The sequence below is a fragment of the Panthera leo genome, chromosome C1 (assembly GCF_018350215.1).
Source record: "Panthera leo isolate Ple1 chromosome C1, P.leo_Ple1_pat1.1, whole genome shotgun sequence".
Classification (NCBI taxonomy): Eukaryota; Metazoa; Chordata; class Mammalia; order Carnivora; family Felidae; genus Panthera; species Panthera leo.
Genome location: NC_056686.1, coordinates 96593887 through 96614554, shown reverse-complemented (window position 1 = coordinate 96614554; position 20668 = coordinate 96593887). Strand labels below are relative to the sequence as shown.

At 37.6% G+C, this 20668-nt stretch overlaps 1 protein-coding gene across 9 annotated transcripts in view; it reads left to right on the top strand.

Moving 5' to 3' along the window:
• Positions 1–20668, top strand: part of PHTF1 (putative homeodomain transcription factor 1) — a 95946-nt gene that overhangs the window by 37221 nt on the left and 38057 nt on the right. For all 9 annotated transcript variants that reach the window (XR_006206584.1, XR_006206585.1, XR_006206590.1 and 6 more), the window contains exons 6-18: positions 3851–4007; positions 5244–5378; positions 7567–7726; positions 8594–8767; positions 8875–8964; positions 9968–10189; positions 12698–12826; positions 13231–13503; positions 14268–14399; positions 14913–14999; positions 18387–18542; positions 19767–19862; positions 20302–20427. Coding sequence is in view for 2 of the 9 variants with exons in the window: in XM_042953486.1 (XP_042809420.1) it covers positions 3851–4007; positions 5244–5378; positions 7567–7726; positions 8594–8767; positions 8875–8964; positions 9968–10189; positions 12698–12826; positions 13231–13503; positions 14268–14399; positions 14913–14999; positions 18387–18542; positions 19767–19862; positions 20302–20427 (1937 nt within the window). In the remaining 7 variants the exon portion in view is untranslated. The remainder of the gene's footprint in view (positions 1–3850; positions 4008–5243; positions 5379–7566; positions 7727–8593; positions 8768–8874; positions 8965–9967; positions 10190–12697; positions 12827–13230; positions 13504–14267; positions 14400–14912; positions 15000–18386; positions 18543–19766; positions 19863–20301; positions 20428–20668) is intronic.

Sequence of the window (20668 nt, the reverse complement as noted above, 5' to 3'; positions counted from 1 at the left end):
AACCATACTTACATCAGATGAACTAGATTTTAAAATAAAGACTGCAATAAGAGATGAAGAAGGGCATTATATCATAATTAAGGGGTCTATCCACTAAGAGGATCTAACGATTGTAAATATTTATGCCCTCAACAAGAAAGCACCCAAATATATAAATCAATCACAAACATAAGCTCATTAATAATAACACCATGATAGTAGGGGACTTCACCCCACTTACAACAATGGACAGACCGTCTAAGCAGAAAATCAACAAGGAATCAATGCCTTTGAATGATACACTGGACTGGATGGACTTAACAGATATATTCAGAACATTTCATCCTAAAGCAGCAGAATACACACCCTTCTCTAGTGCACATGGAAAATTCTCCAGAATAGATCACATAGGGGGACACAAATCAGCCCTCAGCAACTACAAAAAGATCAAGATCATACCTTGCATATTTTCCTACCACAACACTATGAAACTTGAAATCTATCACAGGAAAAACCTTGGAAAGACCATGAATACTTGGAGATTAAGGAACATACTACTAAAGAATAAACGGGTTAACTAAGAAATTAAAGAGAAGATGAAAAAATACATGGAAGCCAATGAAAATGAAAACACGACAGCCCAAAACCTCTGGGATGCGGCAAAGGCAGTCATAAGAGGGAAGTATATAGCAATCCAGACCTTCCTAAAGAAGGAAGAAAGGTCTCAAATAAACAGCCTAACCTTACACCTTAAAGAGCTGGAAAAAGAACAGCAAAGAAAGCCCAAAACCAGCAGAAATGGGAAATAATAAATATGAGAGAGGAGGGCTCACAGCCAACCCTGCAGAAATACAAACAATAATAAGAATATTATGAACAATTATATGCCAATAATTTGGGGAATCTGGAAGAAATGGACAAGTTCCTAGAAACATAAACTACCAAAACAAACAGGAAGAAATAGAAAATTTGAACAGAGCCATAACCAGTAAAGAAATTGATTCAGTAATCAAAAATCTCCCAACAAACAAGAGTCCAAGGCTGGATGGCTTTCCAGGGGAATTCTACCAAACATTTAAAGAAGAGTTAACACCTATTCTTCTGAAACTGTTCCAAAAAATAGAAATGGAAGGGAATCTTCCAAACTCATTCTATGAGGTCAGCATTACCTTGATTCTGAAAACAAAGACCCCACTAAAAAGGAGAACTACAGACCAATTTCTCTAATGAACATGGATGCAAAAATTCTGAACAAGATAGCCAGCCAGACCCAACAACACATTAAAAGAATTATTCACCACAATCAAGTGGGATTTATTCCTGGGATGCAGGGCTGGTTCAATATCTGCAAGTCAATCATTGTGATATATCACATTAATACCAGAAAGGATAAGAACCACATGATCCTCTCAATAGATGCAGAGAAAGCATTTGACAAAATATAGCATCCTTTCTTGATAAAAACCCTCAAGAAAGTAGGGATAGAAGGATCAGACCTCAAGATCATAAAAGCCATATATGACAGACCCACCACTAATATCATCTTTAATGGGGAAAAACTGAGACTTTTCCCCCTAAGGTCAGGAAAGAGACACGGATGCCCACTGTCGCCACTGTTATTCAACATAGTGCTGGAAGTCCTAGCCTCAGCAATTAGACAACACAAAGAAATAAAAGGCATCTAAATCAGCAAGGAGGAAGTCAAACTGTCACTCTTCAGAGATGACATGATCATCTATGTGGAAAACCCAAAAGACTCCACCAAAAAACTGCTAGAACTGATTCATGAATTCAGCAAAGTCACAGGATATAAAATCAATGTACAGAAATAGGTTGCATTTCTATACACTAATAATGAAATGGCAGAAGGAGAAATGCAAGAATTGATCTCATTTACAATTGCACCAAAAACCATAAAATATATAAGAATAAACCTAATCAAAGAGGTGAAAAATCTTTACACTGGAAACTATAGAAAGCTTATGAAAGACATTGAAGAACCTCCCCCCCCCCACACACACACACAATGGAAAAACATTCCATGCTCATGTATTGGAAGAACAAATATTGCTAAAATGTCAATACTGCCCAAAGCAATCTACATATTCAATTCAATTCCTATCAAAATAATATGAGCATTCTTTCTTCACAGAGCTAAAACAAACAATCCTAAAATTTGTATGGCACCAGAAAAGACCCCGAATAGCCAAAGCAATCCTAAAAAAGAAAACCAAAGCTGGAGGCATCACAATTCTGGACTTCAAGCTGTATTACAAAGCAATAATCATCAAGACAGTATGGTACTGGCACAAAAACAGACACATAGATCAATGGAACAGGTAAAGAGCCCAGAAACAGACCCATATTTATATGGTGAACCAATCCATGACACAGGTAGAAAGAATATACAATGGAAAAAAGACAGTCTCTTCAGCAAATGGCACTGGGAAAACTGGACAGCATGAAAGCTCTTTGTGCAGAAGAATGAAACTGGACCACTTTCTTACACCATACACATAAATACATTCAAAATGAATGAAAGACCTAAACATAAGACAGGAAGCCATCAAAATCCTAGAGGAGAAAACAGACAACAGGCTCTTTGACTTCAGCCACAGTAACTTCTTACTTGACATGTGTCCAGAGCCAAGGGAAACAAAAGCAAAAATGAATTATTGGGACCTCATCAAGACAAAAAGCTTCTGGACAGGAAAGGAAACAATCAGCAAAACCAAAAGCCAACCAATGGAATGGAGAAGATAGTTGCAAATGAAATATCAGATAAAGCGTTAGTATCCAAAATCTATTAAGAACTAATCAGACTCAACACCCAGAATCCAAATAATCCAGTGAAGAAATGAAGACATGAATAGACGCTTTTCCAAAGAAGACATCCAGATGGCTAACAGACACATGAAAAAATGCTCAACATCACTCACCATCGGGGAAATACAAATCAAAACCGCACTGAGATACCACCTCATACCAGTCAGAGTGGCTAAAATTAACAACTTAGGCAACAACAGATGTTGGCGTGGATGTGGAGAAAGAGGAACCCTTTTGCACTGCTGGTGGGAATGCAAACTGGTGCAGCCACTCTGTAAAAGAGTGTGGAGGTTCCTCAAAAAATTAAAAATAAAACTACCCTATGACCCAGCAATTGCACTACTAGGTATTTATCCAAGGGATATAGGAGTGCTGATTCAAAGGGGCACATGCACCCCAATATTTATATCAGCACTATTGACAATAGCCAAAGTATGGAAAGAGCCCACATATCCATCAACTGATAAATGGATAAAGAAGATGTGGTGTGTGTGTATGTATATATATGTGTATATACACACAATCGAATATTACTCAGTGATCAAAAAGAATGAAATCTTGCCATCTGCAATAACATGGATGGAACTAGAGTGTATTACGCTAAGTGAAGTAAGTCAGAGAAAGATAAATATCATATGACTTCACTCATACGTGGAATTTAAGATACAAAACAGATTAACATAAAGGAAGAGAAGCAAACATATAAAAACAGAGAGGGAGACAAACCATAAGAGACTCTTAAATACAGAGAACAAACTGAGGATAGCTGGTGGGGTGTTGGGTAGGGGGATGGGCTAAATGGGCAAGGGGCATTAAGGAGGACACTTGTTGGGATGAGCACTGGGTGTTTACATGTAAGAGATGAATCACTAAATTCTATTCCTGAAATCATTATTACCCTATATGTTAACTAGCTGGGATGTAAATTTACAAAAACAAAAAAATTACATTGGTAGATTTTTGTAGCAATAGTTTGTACAATTGCTAAGATTAGGCATAAAGAATGAGCCGTGATGTTTTACATTTTGAAACCTCTTCTTTTCAGTTATAGCACTCGTGTTATATTTTATGATGCCTATTGTGAATGTAAGCGAAGTACTTGGACCCTTGTGCCTTATGTTACTCATGGGAACTGTCCACTGTCAAATTGTGTCTACTCAGATAACAAGGCCATCGGGAAACAATGGAAATCGGAGAAGAAGGTAAGATAAGAAATTGCACTTGTAGTTGTGTTTTCTGAGAGAGGCATTGAACAGACTTAGAAAATCTTTGATGAAATTAATAAAAAATCTTCCTGGTTTACAATTTTTTTTTAATTATTTTTTGGCTTAAAAAAAAAAAAAAAAAAGAATGCTTTTCTTTTCGTTCTTCTTCCAGATGCTAAGAAACCTTGTCATGACCTATTTAATCCCAGGTGGGATTTTGTCATTCAGTAAAGTTGTTTAAAAGGAAAAATTTGATACTGCAATAGTTATACTCTTAAAATTTACTTAAGTGATTTTGAAAAAAAAATTTTCGACATTCAGTCTCAATCAAAATTTGGTGAAAATTCACTATGTAAACAAGGATGTTAGTACATTGGGATAGTGCTAGTAAAATTTTTACTTTTTCCAGTTGTATGTAAAGAATGGATTTCTAAGTGCGCTAAGCTTTTAACAGAAATTAATTTCTCTTTTCTATACATTGAATTCACTTTGTTTTTATTGGTTATATGTCATCTGTGAGTTTTGGAACTGTTATAAAGGCTTTTAAGGTAAATGTTAGGTATATTACCTTCCAAAAGTTACATTATCTTTTCTCAGAATATCTGTAAATTTTTGTTTTCCTAAGCAATTACCAAATAAGATTTTTTTTTCATTTGGTGCAATGAATTTCAACATATTTATTCTTATTTTTTGAATGTTATTTTCAAACCATTTTTTTTTTTTTCAAAGAGAGGATTCCTTGCAATTAATGATTTCTAAGGAAATCTTATGTGGTGTATCTTGGTGATTTAGATATATATTTTAACTGCTTAGGGTATCAATACAAAATGATCAATTGCTGTTATTTTGTGTTCTCTGAGTAAATGTGTCAGATGGATAGATTTCTGACATCCATATTTAAAGGCATTGTTCTTTGTGCTAGTGGTGTTGAATGTACATGAAAAGACTCTTGGTCATACACGTGAAAAATTTTTTTCTAGTAATATTTTTGATATCAGTTCAATTTCTTTAAATATTAAACAAAATGATAGCATAGGACTTTGGTTTGGAACCTGGTTTTGCCCTTAAGTCAGAAACATTCTTGCATGATTTTATCCTTATTACAAGAAGTTCACTATACTTAATTTCAGGTAGTAACCCATTGCTATCATTTTCTGTAGGGATATTTTGGGTAGAAACATACAAGTTCTTGAATGACCTGAAGTTGTTGAAATACTTTTTTTTTTTTTGTAGAAAATTACGAAAAACTGTAAATGGTGACGGGAGCCGAGAAAATGGAAATAACTCCTCTGATAAAGTCAGAGGAGTAGAAACTTTGGAATCTATACCCTTTATTGGTGGATTTTGGGACAGTCTCTTTGGCAACAGGTGAGAAGGCTTACGTTGGAATTTTTACTTGATTTTGTATTCACATTAGTGTTAACATAGTATATTATCTGATTGGGAGTATACAGTGTAAGCATATTATAATTGTGGTATGATTTTTAAGGATTCTAGAAGGATTTGTTTACTCCAGGTGTCTCCACTGTCATGTTACCCATAAGTCAAGTATTCTACCATAAAAGTTCATTCTGTTTGATTTTTAACAGAATTATAGACCACAAGATTATAGAAATATAAATACTTGGAAAGAGTAAATATTTTAAGCCGTATCAGCTGACAGCTTGAGGGGAAAAAATAATTTTAAAAAGACCAGATGTTTTTCAGTGTGGAAGCTGATACCTCTTTAGAAATGGGATGCAGGAGGCTGGTGTTGATGGGCTATAGGACAGAAAGGGAAGTGGATCCAAAACATATTCTATCTTCTTCATGATTTTGCAGGTCGGGACAACACTAGTATGACTTGAAGAAATACTTATTTTGTCATATATTAATGATTATGACTCAAAAACAAAGTTCTTTTGCAGTTCCTTTATTTTTTTTTTTAAATGTTTATTTTTGAGAGAGAGAGAGAGACACACACAGAGTGTGGGTAGGGGAAGGGCAGAGAGGGAGACACAGAATCCGAAGCAGGCTCCAGGCTCTGAGCTGTCAGCACAAAGCCCGATGCAGGGCTCGAACTCATGGACCATGAGATCATGACATGAGCCGAAGTCGGACACTTAACCGACTGAGCCATCCAGGTGCCCCTTGCGGTTCCTTTTTTTGAAGATGAAGTGCACATTTCCCCCACTTTCCGAAAGCAGAGTGTTCTTTGAAACCTTTCATGGGTCAAAATGGAATAAAGTGAAGAAGCAATTACCATTAATTTCTGCAGAGAAACTTTTGAGCCTTCTTAGACCACCCCCCCCCCCCCCCCCCCCCCCCCCCCGCCAAATAGCCTCTCTTAGGCTTTTCTGATACCTTAGGACACATCTTACTAGTGGATTGAGATGAAGCACAGATGCTCACGGACACAGTTCGAAGCTCTGGCAGCTTGATGCTGAGATGCTGAGTGTAGTTCCCAGGGACGGGGCCCTCAGGGGCCGCTCTTGCGGCTGGCCGGCAGCTTGTAGGCGCGCTGCTCCCATAATGGCTCGCGGTGAAACAAATACTGAGTGCTAGTTTCACTTTACACCTTTGTTCGCAAAAGCAAAAATCCTCCTCAGGTTTCTTTTGGTTAACACGACAGGTGTTAATGTAAGTCTTCCATAAAAGCTAAGTGGCACAATGTGGACTGTAGAAAAGCGGGGGGGGGGGGGGGGGACACTTGTATATTCCCCTACTTTGCTAAAGACGGGTTACACTCTTCAGTTGAAGTGTTGGCTTCTTTGTGTTGAACGTTGTGCTGGGCACTGGGCATCCCCTTTCTCAGTGATTTTATTGTCTAAATAGGAAGATATGAGTATGATACAGTCACAGCAATGTAAAAATACTATAAGTGATTACGTGCTGACGAGAGGCCATGTAGTTGAGCAGACAGAGTAATTCAGGGGTGAAGTAATCAGCAGGAGTCATGAAGGAGCCAAGAATTGCTGGGCTTTGAGGGACAGGTGAGGGGAAGACATTCTAGGAAGTGGCATAAACGGGTGATGTGAGGTAGGCATTGGCACTGTGTTTGAGAGGGAAAGTGGAGAAGACTGAAGCTACCTGCTTGCAAAACTGAAAAGAGGAGGCTTACTCTCAAAATTAATAGTGATGAGTCTTTGGAGACTAGCGATACCTGTATTCTGGCTTCCTATACCCTTAGGCAAGCTAGAAGACTGAAAAATAGGATTTCTGCATTTTCTTGATTTCCAGAATAATACACAGTTGGCCTGTGGTTAAAGGTACCTGTTGACTAGAAGCCTTACTAATAACATAGTTAATAAGCATATATTGTGTATGTTGTATGTATTATATACTGTATTACAATAAAGTAAGGTAAAGAAAAAGGAATGTTATTAAGAAAATGATAAGGAAGAGGAAATACATTTATAATACTGTACTGTATTTTTTGAAAAGTCCATGAATAAGTGGAACCTGTAGTTCAAACCTGTGTTGTTCAAGGGTCAGGTGTATTACATTCTTCAGAAGAAAGTGATTTCATGAAAGATAGTTCATGCTAGTAATCTTTGTTTTCCTTTTCTAAAATTAGGATTAAAAGAGTGAAATTAATATGTAACAAAGGAACTGAAACTGATAATGACCCAAGTTGTCTGCATCCTATCATTAAGAAGAGACAGTGTCGACCAGAGATTAGAATGTGGCAAACAAAAGAGAAAGCAAAATTTTCAGATGGAGAAAAGTGCCATAGGGTAAGATTTAGATGAGTATATATAGCAAAATCTTTTCTTTCCTGCATAAAATGTTCCTATTCTTAGACTCTGCTAGAGGTATCAAATAGATACTAACAGGTTTGTGTAATTTGTCTTAACAAATAAGTGAAATGTAAAACCACAGGACATGAAAAGGAGAGTAACACGCGAAGACTGTAGTTTATTCTTTTAATTTCTGGGACTAGACCTTGTTATTTGATAGGCTACTGACCCAGTCTTAGGAGTAGGCTGGTCGATTTCATCAACGGATCTGTGTGTAGAGGCTCCTGTGTCATATTCCAGAGATGCAATGATAATATAGTAGGGTTTGGGAAGCTATTTTCTAGCTTTAGCACAGATGTTTTATCTCTAAAACTACATTTTATAGTCTTGAAATATCTTCTCACTTGTTAGACTGTGGCATTTAGTAATTACAAAAACAGCTAATCTGTTTGAGTCATTCCTGCAACCAGACACTATTCTAAGTGCTTTACGTGTAGTAAGTCATCCAGTTGTTTCAGTAGCTCTGTGAGATAGGTGCTTTTATTATCATCCCTTTTCCTCTGAGGAAAAGGAGCCCCAGAGATTCAGTTACTTGCCTCAGGTTACGTGGCCAGGAAGTCGAAGGGCTCTGATTCAGACTCACGCCTGCGTTTCCAACCTCTCTACATAATACTGCCTCACCGTTTAGGCTGCTTAGTGCCAAGAGAGTTTTCTTTATTGACACCAAGTAAGATATAGGTTTGTTCAGTTTTGGGTTACCTTTACCATTTCTTAGTTTTTTACCTGTTTTTTTGTTTTTACACATGCCGCTTACTAGAGTATTTTGGGCTGTCCCCTGGGGAGAAATTGCTGTTCTCTTTGTAGGAGGCTTTTAGGCATCTGGGTAATGGGATTTCAGATGATCTGTCAAGTGAGGAGGACGGTGAAGCCCGGACACAGATGATGATGTTGCGCAGGAGTGTGGAAGGGGCCTCAAGTGACAACGGCTGTGAAGTTAAGAATAGAAAGTCAATACTTTCTAGGCACCTAAACACTCAGGTAATTTTTAGTTTGTAAAAGTATAGGCATTAACTCCTAAATCACTGAATGCTAACACAAGATATTTGACATGTTTTCCTATTGTTTATTGGCTTGATTTTTGGCAGGTAAAGAAAACCACCACCAAGTGGTGTCACATTGCACGGGATTCAGATAGTCTGGCTGAATCAGAGTTTGAATCGGCAGCCTTCAGTCAGGTAATGTATCCTTCTGAGAGGTCATTGTTCAGGGTGTATTCCTGAGTGTGATAAGTTTACCCACTGCTTTTTTTATTGATTGTCCTGACGTAGTGGTTCTATTTTCCTGGCCTCCCCTGCCGTCAATTGTCTGTCTACCTCTCTGGCTGCTCACCCCCACGAAGAGAAGGAGCTCTGTTTCACTTTGACTCTGATCTTGAAAGTATCATAGATGATCTGATGCTTGGCAGGCAAGAGCTTCCTCAATCCCCAGATGACAAAAAGGCTCCCTCATATTTACTTGGAATATAGAGTTTATTCTTAAGTATCATTCCTTTGTAAGTGGCACTGATGCTGATGAAGATAAATTTTTGAGAAAGGACCCCTGAGAGACGAGCAGCAAATCTCATCATGCAGCTAATAGGATATTGTATATTTGGAATATTATAATTCAGAGGGGGACGGGGCAGATGGTGGTAGGTGGTTTTTGTTTTGATTGACAAGGCAGTTGGGGGCGTGGGAAAACATTCGTGTTTCTGTTTATGCTGCAGGCGAGCTGCACCGTGCAGCCTCTGCTCAGCCTGACTGTCCTTTCCGTGGTTGGCCGGGCCCCGGGACACGACTAGATCTGCAGTCACGCTCACTGTATTTAGAGTAGGGGACACTTTGGGAATGTCAGAAGGCTCTGCCACACCTTTCCAGGGTAGGCCCTCCGGAGGGGCTTGCAGAGGTCACTGTTATCCAGGGCATTCCAGTCAAACAGCCTTATGATTTGGCAGTCAGTTCTTAGAGGGAGTCCTTTTACAGCCCTGCTTGTTAGAGAGTCACACAGGGTTCAACATTTATATCTTAAAATGTATTATTGTTATGTGAAGCCTTATGAACAGGTGAATATTTGGGGGTAAGTTTACGGGAGCTTGCCAGCCATCACCACAGATATCTTGCTTTAATTTTGTTTCAGATATATGATTGCTTTTAAAAATGAATGAAAAAAATAGTTTTGTTTTTCTGTTTCCCTTTAAAGGGCTCTAGGTCTGGCATGAGTGGTGGCTCTCGAAGCCTGACCATGTCCAGAAGAGACTCAGAAAGCACCCGCCATGACTCAGAGACCGAGGATATGCTATGGGACGACCTGCTGCATGGCCCAGAGTGCCGGTCATCTGTCACCAGTGACAGTGAGGGGGCCCATGTGAACACCCTCCATTCAGGGACCAAGCGTGATCCCAAAGAAGATGTTTTTCAGCAGGTCTGTAAAGGTGACGGTAGCCAATATTTACTGTATACCTACACATGCCAGGGGCCGTATTATCTCGTTTGGCTTTACAATAATTGAATGAGGTAGATACTATTATTATCCCTAATGTAGAGATGAGGAAATCGAGCATAATTTGTAAGTGAAGACGTTGGAATTAGAACTCAGGGGCAGGTACTCTGGAATTGCCCTAACATGAATTGTTCTTCATAACACTTTTTCTCATTATTTTCCTTAGAATGATCCTTAATGTTCATTTTATGTGAGCAGAGTGGTGTTTGAATGGTATATCAACCTCATATTTTCAGCGACATCGCAGCGTGATGTGTGAATTACTAAGAAATGGCATTACTTGCTTCTCTAGTAATGTATAAACCCAGTGGTGCTTTTAATTTTAGGTCTTATATTAATATCATAAAATCAGAGAACCTGGAATTGGAGATTCCTTAGAAGGTATTTGAACCTTCCAACCAATGTAGGAATTCTTACATGGTAATCATCGTTACTCCTTCTTGGGACTATTGTGATATATCTAATGAGATAATATAAAGTGCTTAGCACAATGTCTGGCAAAGGGTAAGCACCTAATAAATGTTAGCATTATTATTAGTATTGCCATCAGATTATCAGTGGCCTCTGTGTAAGTACTTCTGGAGCCAGAGTGATTGTTAACTTCATGAGAGAGCTTTCTCCACTGCTGGATAGATTGAATGGTTAAGAAGTGATTCTCAAATCAACATTTCAGATGTTTGGTGACAATGATCATGATTCTTCCTTTTTTTGTTGTTCTTTAGGCTAAATATTTCCACAGTGATCTACAAATACTGGATTCTGGATATTCATTTGTTTAATCATTGAATTTTCTTGATTCTAGGATACCATTGATTTAGGTTACACATTTTCATAAAAAAATCCTGCTTCATTAAATGTATACAATTTTTTAAAACTAACCAGAAACAACATACATTTTCTTATTAAAGCTTTAAGCTTCTTTCAATTTTGCTGTCAAAGTTTGAATCTAAATATTCTTTACATTTAGTCTGAAGATTCATCTAAATTACATTAGTGCTCAGTAGTTATACATGACATCCTGATAATCTTGACCTCCTTTGCACTTTTGGGATTTTCAGTATAATTTTAAGGCATATATAAGCATAATTAGGTAACATGAAACCATATCAAAAGGAATTCATCATTTCCCAATTACCCTATCCATCCTGTTCTTCCTTTATCCCCATATTTTTGAATGCCACCACTGACCGCCTAAGGCAGAAACCTTGGAGTAGTTCTTTTTTTTTTTTTTTTTTAAGTTTATTTACTTTTTTTGTTTTTTTTAAGTTTATTTACTTTTGAGAGAGACAGAGACAGCGTGAGTCGGGGAGGAGCAGAGAGAGAGGGCGAGAGAAAGAATCCCAAGCGGGCTCTGTGCCACCAGCACAGAACCCAATGTGGGGCTCAAACTCACGGACTCATGAAATCATGACCTGAGCCAAAACCAAGAGTTGGATGCCTAACCGACTCAACCACCCAGGTGCCCCATCCTTGGAGTGGTTCTTGACCCCACCCTCTCTAGTGTGTTACTAATATGTCCTCTTGACTCCACTGAATATCTGTGTCTGTCTACTTGTGTCTCCCCTGCTTGGGGTGGACCATCATTGGCTGCTATCTGGATCATTATAGCAGCTTCTGTGGGCCTGCTCCCTTTGCTTTTCCATGCTGCAGCTGGAATGATGCCATTCCCCTTAAAATCTTTTAATTGCTTTCCCTCCTCCATTGGGATTATTTGCTTGTTTGTTTGTTTCTTTCTTTCTTATGTTTATTTATTTATTTTGAGATTGAGAGCATGAGCAGGGGAGGGGCAGAGAGAGAGGGAGAGAAAGAGTATCCCGAGCGGGCTCCACACTGTCAGCGCAGAGCCCGACCTGGGGCTCAAACCCACGAACCGTGAGATCGTGACCCGAGCCAAAACCAAGAGTCGGACACTTAACCTACTGAGCCACTAGGCACCCCTGTCCTCTTGAGCTTTTTATGCTTTTCTGTGTCCTGATTAGACCAGAGAAAGGCTTAACTCCTCAGTTATTCATGCAACTTGTAAGGCCTATTAGCAGCTCTCCTAGCTAATTTCCTGCTACCTCCAGTATAGTCATGCTGCTCTAGAAATACTTTCCTTCTTAACATGCCATGAATACACCAAGCTTATCCTCCCTTCCACACATTTAGAGAGGGAAGCCAGGCCACCTTGGAGATCATGGAATCCTAGTTTCCATCATTACAGAAGACATTTAGCCTCTCTCTAGGTAAGAAAATATCTTAGTGAAGAAAAAAGGACCAGAGATCAGCATGATGGAGGTTTGTCATTGGTATTGAGCTCTGTGAAGGAGAGAATAGAATGATGAGGTCTAACACTGGCAACTGTGGCCTGGGAGCTGGACAATGGGGAGAAAATCCAACTGAGGGAAGAAATAAGGGTGGATGAAAATAGTTTTATATTTTTCTTTTTAGAACCACTTATTCTGGCTTCAGAACTCAAGTCCTGCCTCTGATCGAGTTAGTGCAATAATCTGGGAAGGGAATGAGTGCAAAAAGATGGATATGTCTGTGTTGGAAATAAGTGGCATCATCATGAGCAGGGTAAGATTTCATAAGTTTTCAGCTTTTTTGAAAAACCTGTTTATGATCAGCTGTTCATTGGCTGTATTCAGTGATCAAAGCACTGACTCAGCTTTTGAAACATGAATATATATATATATTTTTAATTTTTGTGGTTAGTGGCTTTACTTGGTAGTATATATATTTTTTATTACAAAGTTCTCTGAACATGATCAGTTATTCAGGTATACTCTATGAATGTTCCTTATCTAAGCCTAATTTTTAATAAAATCTAAGAGTCATAAATCTATACGTCATTTTTCTTTGGACTTCTTTTAGATTCGAAACATTTAGGTTTTAATAATCTAAATAGTAGTTGATAAAAACTGCTTCATAACTCCATTTAACTGTGTAATAACGATGCGACGTTTTAAATTAATTCCCAGGTTAATGCATATCAGCAAGGAGTAGGTTATCAGATGCTGGGAAATGTCGTCACCATTGGATTAGCATTTTTCCCTTTTTTACATCGACTTTTCCGTGAGAAGAGTTTTGACCAGCTAAAGTCTATTTCAGCTGAGGAGATCATGACTCTCTTTTGTGGGGCACCACCTGTTACACCTATTATTATTTTGTCTATGATTAATTTTTTTGAACGATTGTGTCTTACTTGGATTTTTTTTTTCATGATGTGTGTGGCGGAAAGAACATATAAACAGGTCAGTAGCAAATTAAGTTTCTCGCCTCTGCTTTTGTATATGATATTCCACTGAGTTGTTTTTGTTCTATTGATTTGTTCTCTCTCCAGAAGTTAATGTGGACAATGAAGGATTGATGAGAAAACTTTTGGTGTTTGTGGGTTTAACACTTGTGATATCGATTAATCACAAATAACATGTTGTAATCTGAGATTTCGCTGAGCTAACGGGTAGGAATAAGTGGCTTAGGCAGAGAGTGAGCCTAGCTGACTGCATAGCACCTGTGTCTCAATACTGCACTTGTTTGCCCATAACATATGTAGTAATTCTCAAAGTGAAAATGTTTCCGTAGACAATGGTTAAGTGAGAAATAAATGTATTGAATTTCTGTAAGAATGAAGAATTGGAGACTTGATATGTCTTCATGTCCAAAAAAAATGTGATTTTGAATGGAAATTTAATTTGGAACTAAACCAGAATTCAGGTAAACAATTTTGTTTGTGAGGTCGGGGATTCACAAAGGTCTCCAAAGAATATTCCTTGAGAATGTCAAGTGTACCATATTACAAAGGCATATATACAAAGACATTACTATAGAATATGATTTGGAAGTAACAGGATAATGAGCTATTAGCTTAGTCTAAGTGATCACTGATTAGAATTTCATCCGTTTATTATTTTTTATATGCTTCCAATATATGGGAATATTATTTACAATTATATAAACATATACTCAGAGACAAACATGTATATTTTACTTTGTGATTTTTTTAAACCTCCTCTAGAGATTTTTATTTGCAAAACTCTTCAGCCATATTACTTCTGCCAGGAAGGCTAGGAAATATGAAATACCTCATTTCAGACTTAAAAAGGTGGAGAACATTAAGATATGGTTATCACTGCGCTCCTTTCTCAAGGTGAGTTTCATTTGACGATGGAATATGTGCAGGAATATGCAGAAAGCATGCTCACTGAAATTTCTGGCAGCAGATACTCAATGGGCAGTGTAGTTAGTTCTGTGAACCAGACAGATCATATCAGTGGCTGACAGACGTGCTGGACAGCAAGTTGGAAATGATCTATCTGCTAAGGTATTAGAGGGGAGTAAATGAGAGCTTAGGAAGGGAAAAGAAAATCTAAATTCCTAGGGCAGAGTGATAAGTTGAAAATTGCATCTTTTTCTGACTTTTTGGAAAATATTTTAGCTGAAAATACATTTGTGAATAACTCACACCCTTAACTTGGAACAGCATGAATTTCAATGCTTAAAATTAAACGTGTCCAAACTATGTTAAAATACTGGGCTAGAAACTCCTTATAAACATTTATTTTCACATTAATGTTGTAAAACTCAGAATGTGAATGATTTGAGGGCCACTGTTGTCTCTAAGTGTAATCTTAAATATTAACCTATATGTCTCACTCCACAGAGACGGGGTCCACAGCGCTCAGTTGATGTCGTTGTATCTTCAGTCTTCTTACTGACACTTTCCATTGCTTTCATTTGTTGTGCCCAGGTAAACATTTCATATCTGTTGTAATGAAAAATGGAAATTCTAATAAGGTTCACTATCTGTTTTAGATGTGTGTGTGTGTGTGTGTGTGTGTGTGTGTGTGTGTGTGTGTATGACAGAAATTTATTTCTCAGGATCAAGGCACCAGCATGCTATTTTGAATACTTAATTTTACTTACTTTTGAAATCAGAATAAAATAATTCTGAATCCTTTAAGATTCTAAGATGACTCTAATTTTAATTGGCAGTTTTTGATAATAAAGCTATCATACCACAAGGGTTACAAAATAGTGATTTTTCTAACACCATCTTTACTTCCACATCTGTCAGTTGTCACTCTGTGGTTGACCTTTCCTTTGTTTCTTCTTGGTTTCATTATGGACTCATATATTCTGATTTTTACCCAATAGATTATAACCCATTTGGGTAAATCTATTGGGTATAATCTATTTACTCTATTTATTCTGATGTCTAAATTGTCCCAGATTTGGCCAGTGGGAGACCCTTGAAGCCCCTTCCTGCATACTTTTGATGGGTCCCTGTACCTTTTTTTTTTGGGTAAGGGGGTACTTCTGTGCTTTCTTCATTATAAGAAGTTATAGCCGTAGCTTGTAGTGTTCCATTTATTGAGTTCTAACTTAATTCTACTGTGTTCAGAGAACGTATTCTGAATGTCTTTACTCCTTTGAAATTTGTAGAGGCTTGCTTTATTATCTGGCATATGGTCAGTTTCATTAACTCTCCATCAGCACTTTGAAAGAACTTGTATTCTGTTGTCTTGGGGAGCAATGTCCTCGCTAGGTAAATTAGTCCAAGTTTATTTGTTCCATTGCTGGCATCTTCTATATCCTTACTCATGTTTTTTTCGTCTGCTTATTCTGTCGACCATTGACAGAGGTGTGTTCACGTCTACTGTGATGGTGGATCCAAGACCTGAGCTGAGATCAAGAGTCAGATGCTTACCCAACTGAGCCACCCAGGCACCCCTCTTTAGTCTTTTTTAACCTGGAAAAGTGTCAGGCTTAATCTTTCATGACCTTTTGAAATGTCTCTGATTCTAATGTTTCTTAACCTAAAGTCTGCTCTATTTGATATTAATTTAACCACACCAGCTGTCTTTTGATTCGTTTTTGCATATTATATCTTTGTCCACCCTTTCATTTATTTTGTCTTCATATTTGAGTCATGGCTTCTGTAATCAGCATATGCTTTTTTTGGTTGTTTGTTCCTTAATCCAGCTTCACAGTCTTAGTGTTTTAGATTGTCTGGCTCATTTACATTTAATGTAATTACCACAAATACAAATACTGTTTATTTCTTATTTGGTCTACCTGTTAAATTTTCTTTCTCTCTCCTTTCTTGGCATCTTTTATGAATCAAGTATTCTGTAATATTCCATTTAATCCTCTTTGTTAACGTGTTATATGTTCTTTCACTACTTGTTATATGTGCTTTTACCTCAGAGATTGCAACATACATCCTTAGCTTATTATAGTCTAATAAAGTATTAATTTCTGCTTCCTTGATAATGCTAGGACCTTAGAACACTTTATCTCATTTATCCATTCACCCATTATTAGTATCCTTACTTAAAATTTTACATATATTTTCTTGTATTTATTTGACTTATTTCTTTAAGTAGGCTCCACACCCAATGTGAGGCTCAAATTACAACCCTGAAATCAAGAGTTGCATGCTCTACTGACTGAGCTAGCCAGGCACCCCAAATTTTACATATGTTTTAAACCCACAAGATATAATGATTATTTTTTGTATTCAGTTATTCATTTATATTTACCTACACATTTACCCTTTTCATTGCTTTTCATTAGTTCTTGCATTTCTGTGTTTTTTTCTGGGATTTTTTTCTTCCTGTTTGAAGAATCTGGTTATGAATTCTGTTCTAGTATGTTTGAAAATGTCTTTTATCGCTTTCTTGTTTAAAGGATGTTTTCACTGAGTATGCATTTCTAGGTTGCCAATTACTTTCAATACTTTTGGGATTCTGTTACCTTTTGATTTCCGTGTTTTATCTTGAGAAGTCAGCTGTTAGTTTTATTTGCTGCTCTTTTAAAAGTAATGTCCTTTTTCTCTGGTGTTTTTTTTAATTTTTTTTTCTTTCAATTTTTAAAATTTACTTATTCTGAAAGACAGAGAACATGCGTGGGAGTGGCAGAGTGAGAGAATCCCAAGCATGCCCCGCACCATCAGTGCAAAGCCCGATGTGGGGCTCGAACTCATGAACCATGAGATCATGAGCTGAGCTGAAACCAAGAGCTGGACGATTAACCAGCCGAGCCACCCATGCACCCCTTCTCTGGCTGGTTTTAAGAGTTTTTCTTTGTGTTTGATTTTATAGCCGCTTGGCTGTGGTTTGTGTGTTATATATTGCCACACAACAAACCACCCTGCTGAAGAGGTGGGCCTAGGTTGCTACTAACTGTTACTTTCCTACTCTAGTTATAACTGATTGGCAGGGGTGAACACCTGACCCAGACTAAGCCAAACGTATTTAGAAATTTAGAAATTAGAATTTAGAAATTTTAGAAATTAGGACTGAAAACCTGAGATATCACTGGTGGCCTTTGGAGAAGAGAGGGTCAGTAGGGGTCAGTGGGGCCAGTAGGGTGTTATGGGAAACCAAAGCTGGAGCGAGCCAAACTTGCAGGGAGCAGTAAACAAGTGTCATGCAAAGCAACAGAATTAACTAAGAGGAGTGGAGATGGGAGCCCAAATGGCCCTTGAGGAAGAGAGACAGAGAGGGGAGCTGCGCTGTGACTCCCTGGTTTCAAAAGGCCAGCATTTGGTTTCTGTGAGGATTCTCTGTATATTTTCCAGTGTGTTCCACTTTACCTCAGGCTGGCTTGAGTAAATTTTGAAGCAAACAAAAAACACAACTTTTACTAGCAAACTTGACACGTAATAATAGGCATTTGATAAATGGTAGCTGCTGCTGCTGTTGTTACTTGGATCCTAAAATGGAGTAAAGAATTGATCCTCAGGGTTTTCGAGTCATACCAGTAGGATGGACCACATGTCTTAGGAAGGCCTACTGGTGATAATGCAAATTTAACACTTTGAAAAACGGTCACCATATAATTGTGAGTGGGCACATGAGTGGTTAAAAGGCTGGAAATGTGTTTGTCTGATTTTACTTCTATGTTTTCCTCCTTTGCTACTTCCTCCTTTGCTGTCTGGAAAAAGTCTAGGAAACCTAGAGAAATAGGTAGGGATTAGTTAAATAGATAAGGCTTTATATGAGTATTAAAATTCTGCTTTGAGTATAAAATATTGGTAACTTGAAAATCTTTTTAAGTTGCTAGAGTAAAGGAGTAATTATAGATTTTGAGACAAATGAAAAACCTAACTTTTTGTCGGTTCTTTGTATAGGTTCTGCAAGGGCATAAAACTTTCCTGAATGATGCTTATAATTGGGAGTTTTTGATCTGGGAAACAGCTTTACTACTTTTCTTACTGCGTCTGGCCTCATTGGGGTCTGAAACCAATAAGAAATACAGCAATGTTTCAATATTACTTACGGAACAGGTAACGATTGGTCCTTGTTAATTTAGTTCTGTGGTTAGAGATGGCATAAGATTTGTGCAGAAGATTCAGGGTTGAGTCTAGATTTAGCACTTTCTAGCTATATGACCTTACAGGTGACTTTGCTACTATATAATTATTTCCTCCTTATAAAATGAGGGTTTATAATCTTCCCCACCAGCTCCCAGGATTGTAAGAATTAAGATCTAATGGATTGAAAGTAGTTTGTATATTATAAAGGTATCTTTATTTGTGATAATGGAGCATGCTTTAAGTCTCATATTCTGCATCAAGTATTAGATCTTTATAGTACTTGTCACTTAAGCATGTTTTTAATAAGCTCTTGAATTTCTTCTGTATCAGCCATACATTCAAAGTTTAGAAAATACTTTCTCTTTAGTATGGGAATAGATATTAAGACTGGGAAATGTTTCTTATAAAGACAGAGTAGTATAAAGGGTTTTGTTTTTGTTTTTTTTTTGGTTTTGGTTTTGATTTCATGGTTATCCATAAGTTTTACATAAATACATTTGGTATCATTAGATTTTCTTCTTTTGCCTGAGAATTATAGTGGGAGAATATTTCCATAGGAGAAAAAATAAAGAACTAACAAGTTAAAAGCAGCTTTCTTCTTATGTTTCATTAATGTTTAATGAGGATGTTATATTATGTGGGTGTCACCAAAATGAGTAGGTAGAGCTTTTGAACTTAAAAAGTTCACATGTTAACTGTTAAGTTATAATTAACATTACACTTTTCATTGTTTTGATAGTTAAATTGCTTCATATTTACTTAAAAAAAATTTTTTTTAACGTTTATTTTATTTTTGAAGGAGAGAGAGAGAGACAGAGTGTGAGTGGGGGAGGGTCAGAGAGAGAGGGAGACACAGAATCCGAAGCAGGCTCCAGGCTCTGAGCTGTCAGCACAGAGCCCAACGCAGGGCTCGAACTCACGGACTGTGAGATCATGACCTGAGCGAAGTCGGACGCTTAACCGACTGAGCCACCCACGCGCCCCTACTTTTTTTTTATTCACGAACTGGCTTTTCTTTGTCAGATGTGACTGCGTGGTCTGGACAGTAGGGTATGTGACATATGTGTTTTGTAGAAATAACTGCAGGAATTTTCAGATTTATTTTATTTGAAAATATTACTTTCGAATCTGCCAAACTTAGTACAGTATATCTTTTTCTGTGACATTTGCCTTGATCTCTCTTTTTTTCCTTAGATTAATTTATATCTTAAGATGGAAAAAAAGCCTAATAAGAAAGAACAGCTTACTCTAGTAAATAATGTATTAAAGCTGTCCACCAAGTTATTGAAAGTAAGTAATATCCTGTGATCTACTTTCACTAGCACTTAAATGAAATCAATGCTGTACTTATTGGAGAAGACCCTCGTAACAGATGGCTGCTGGGCTGTGTACATTCACAATGTCAAGTTGATAGTTTTGGGTTCCTGACTATGTAAGAAAAAATTTCACATCTTGTTATCCAGGTTCTGATGATTGCTGATGTCTGTCACATTTTTCAAATTATATTTAAAAAAAAAAATTCACAACATACTGCTTGAACCCACCTTTAAACACTTAGCTAGTGGAAAGTAGGTGAGAGTCCATTATAGGTCTTTTGAAAGCAGCTGTTGAACATGAAGGAAGGCCTTACACACTCATCCGTACCCAAGACCTAAAAACCAGCCCAGAAATCACTGGTGGCCATCGATAGGCCATGTATTTCATCTCCATTCTTTCATGTTTTTTGTAGGAGCTGGACACACCATTTAGACTCTATGGACTGACAATGAATCCCTTAATCTACAATATCACACGAGTAGTTATCCTTTCTGCTGTCTCAGGTGTTATAAGTGATCTTCTAGGATTTAATATAAGAGTAAGTGTGACTAGTACTCTGTGGCATCTGCTTTAGTCTTACTAAATATAATAATCCTTGCTCTTCGTCCTGTGAGTGTGTGTGTGTGTGTGTGTGTGTGTGTGTGTGTGCGCGTGTGTGTGTGTGCGCACGCACATCTGTGATTGGGAGAGAGACAGACAGACTAGGGGACTGGTGTGGAAGTAACTCTTCAAGTAAAGAAATATACGTTTTGATGGCGGTGCACGGGCTAAGTTCTTAG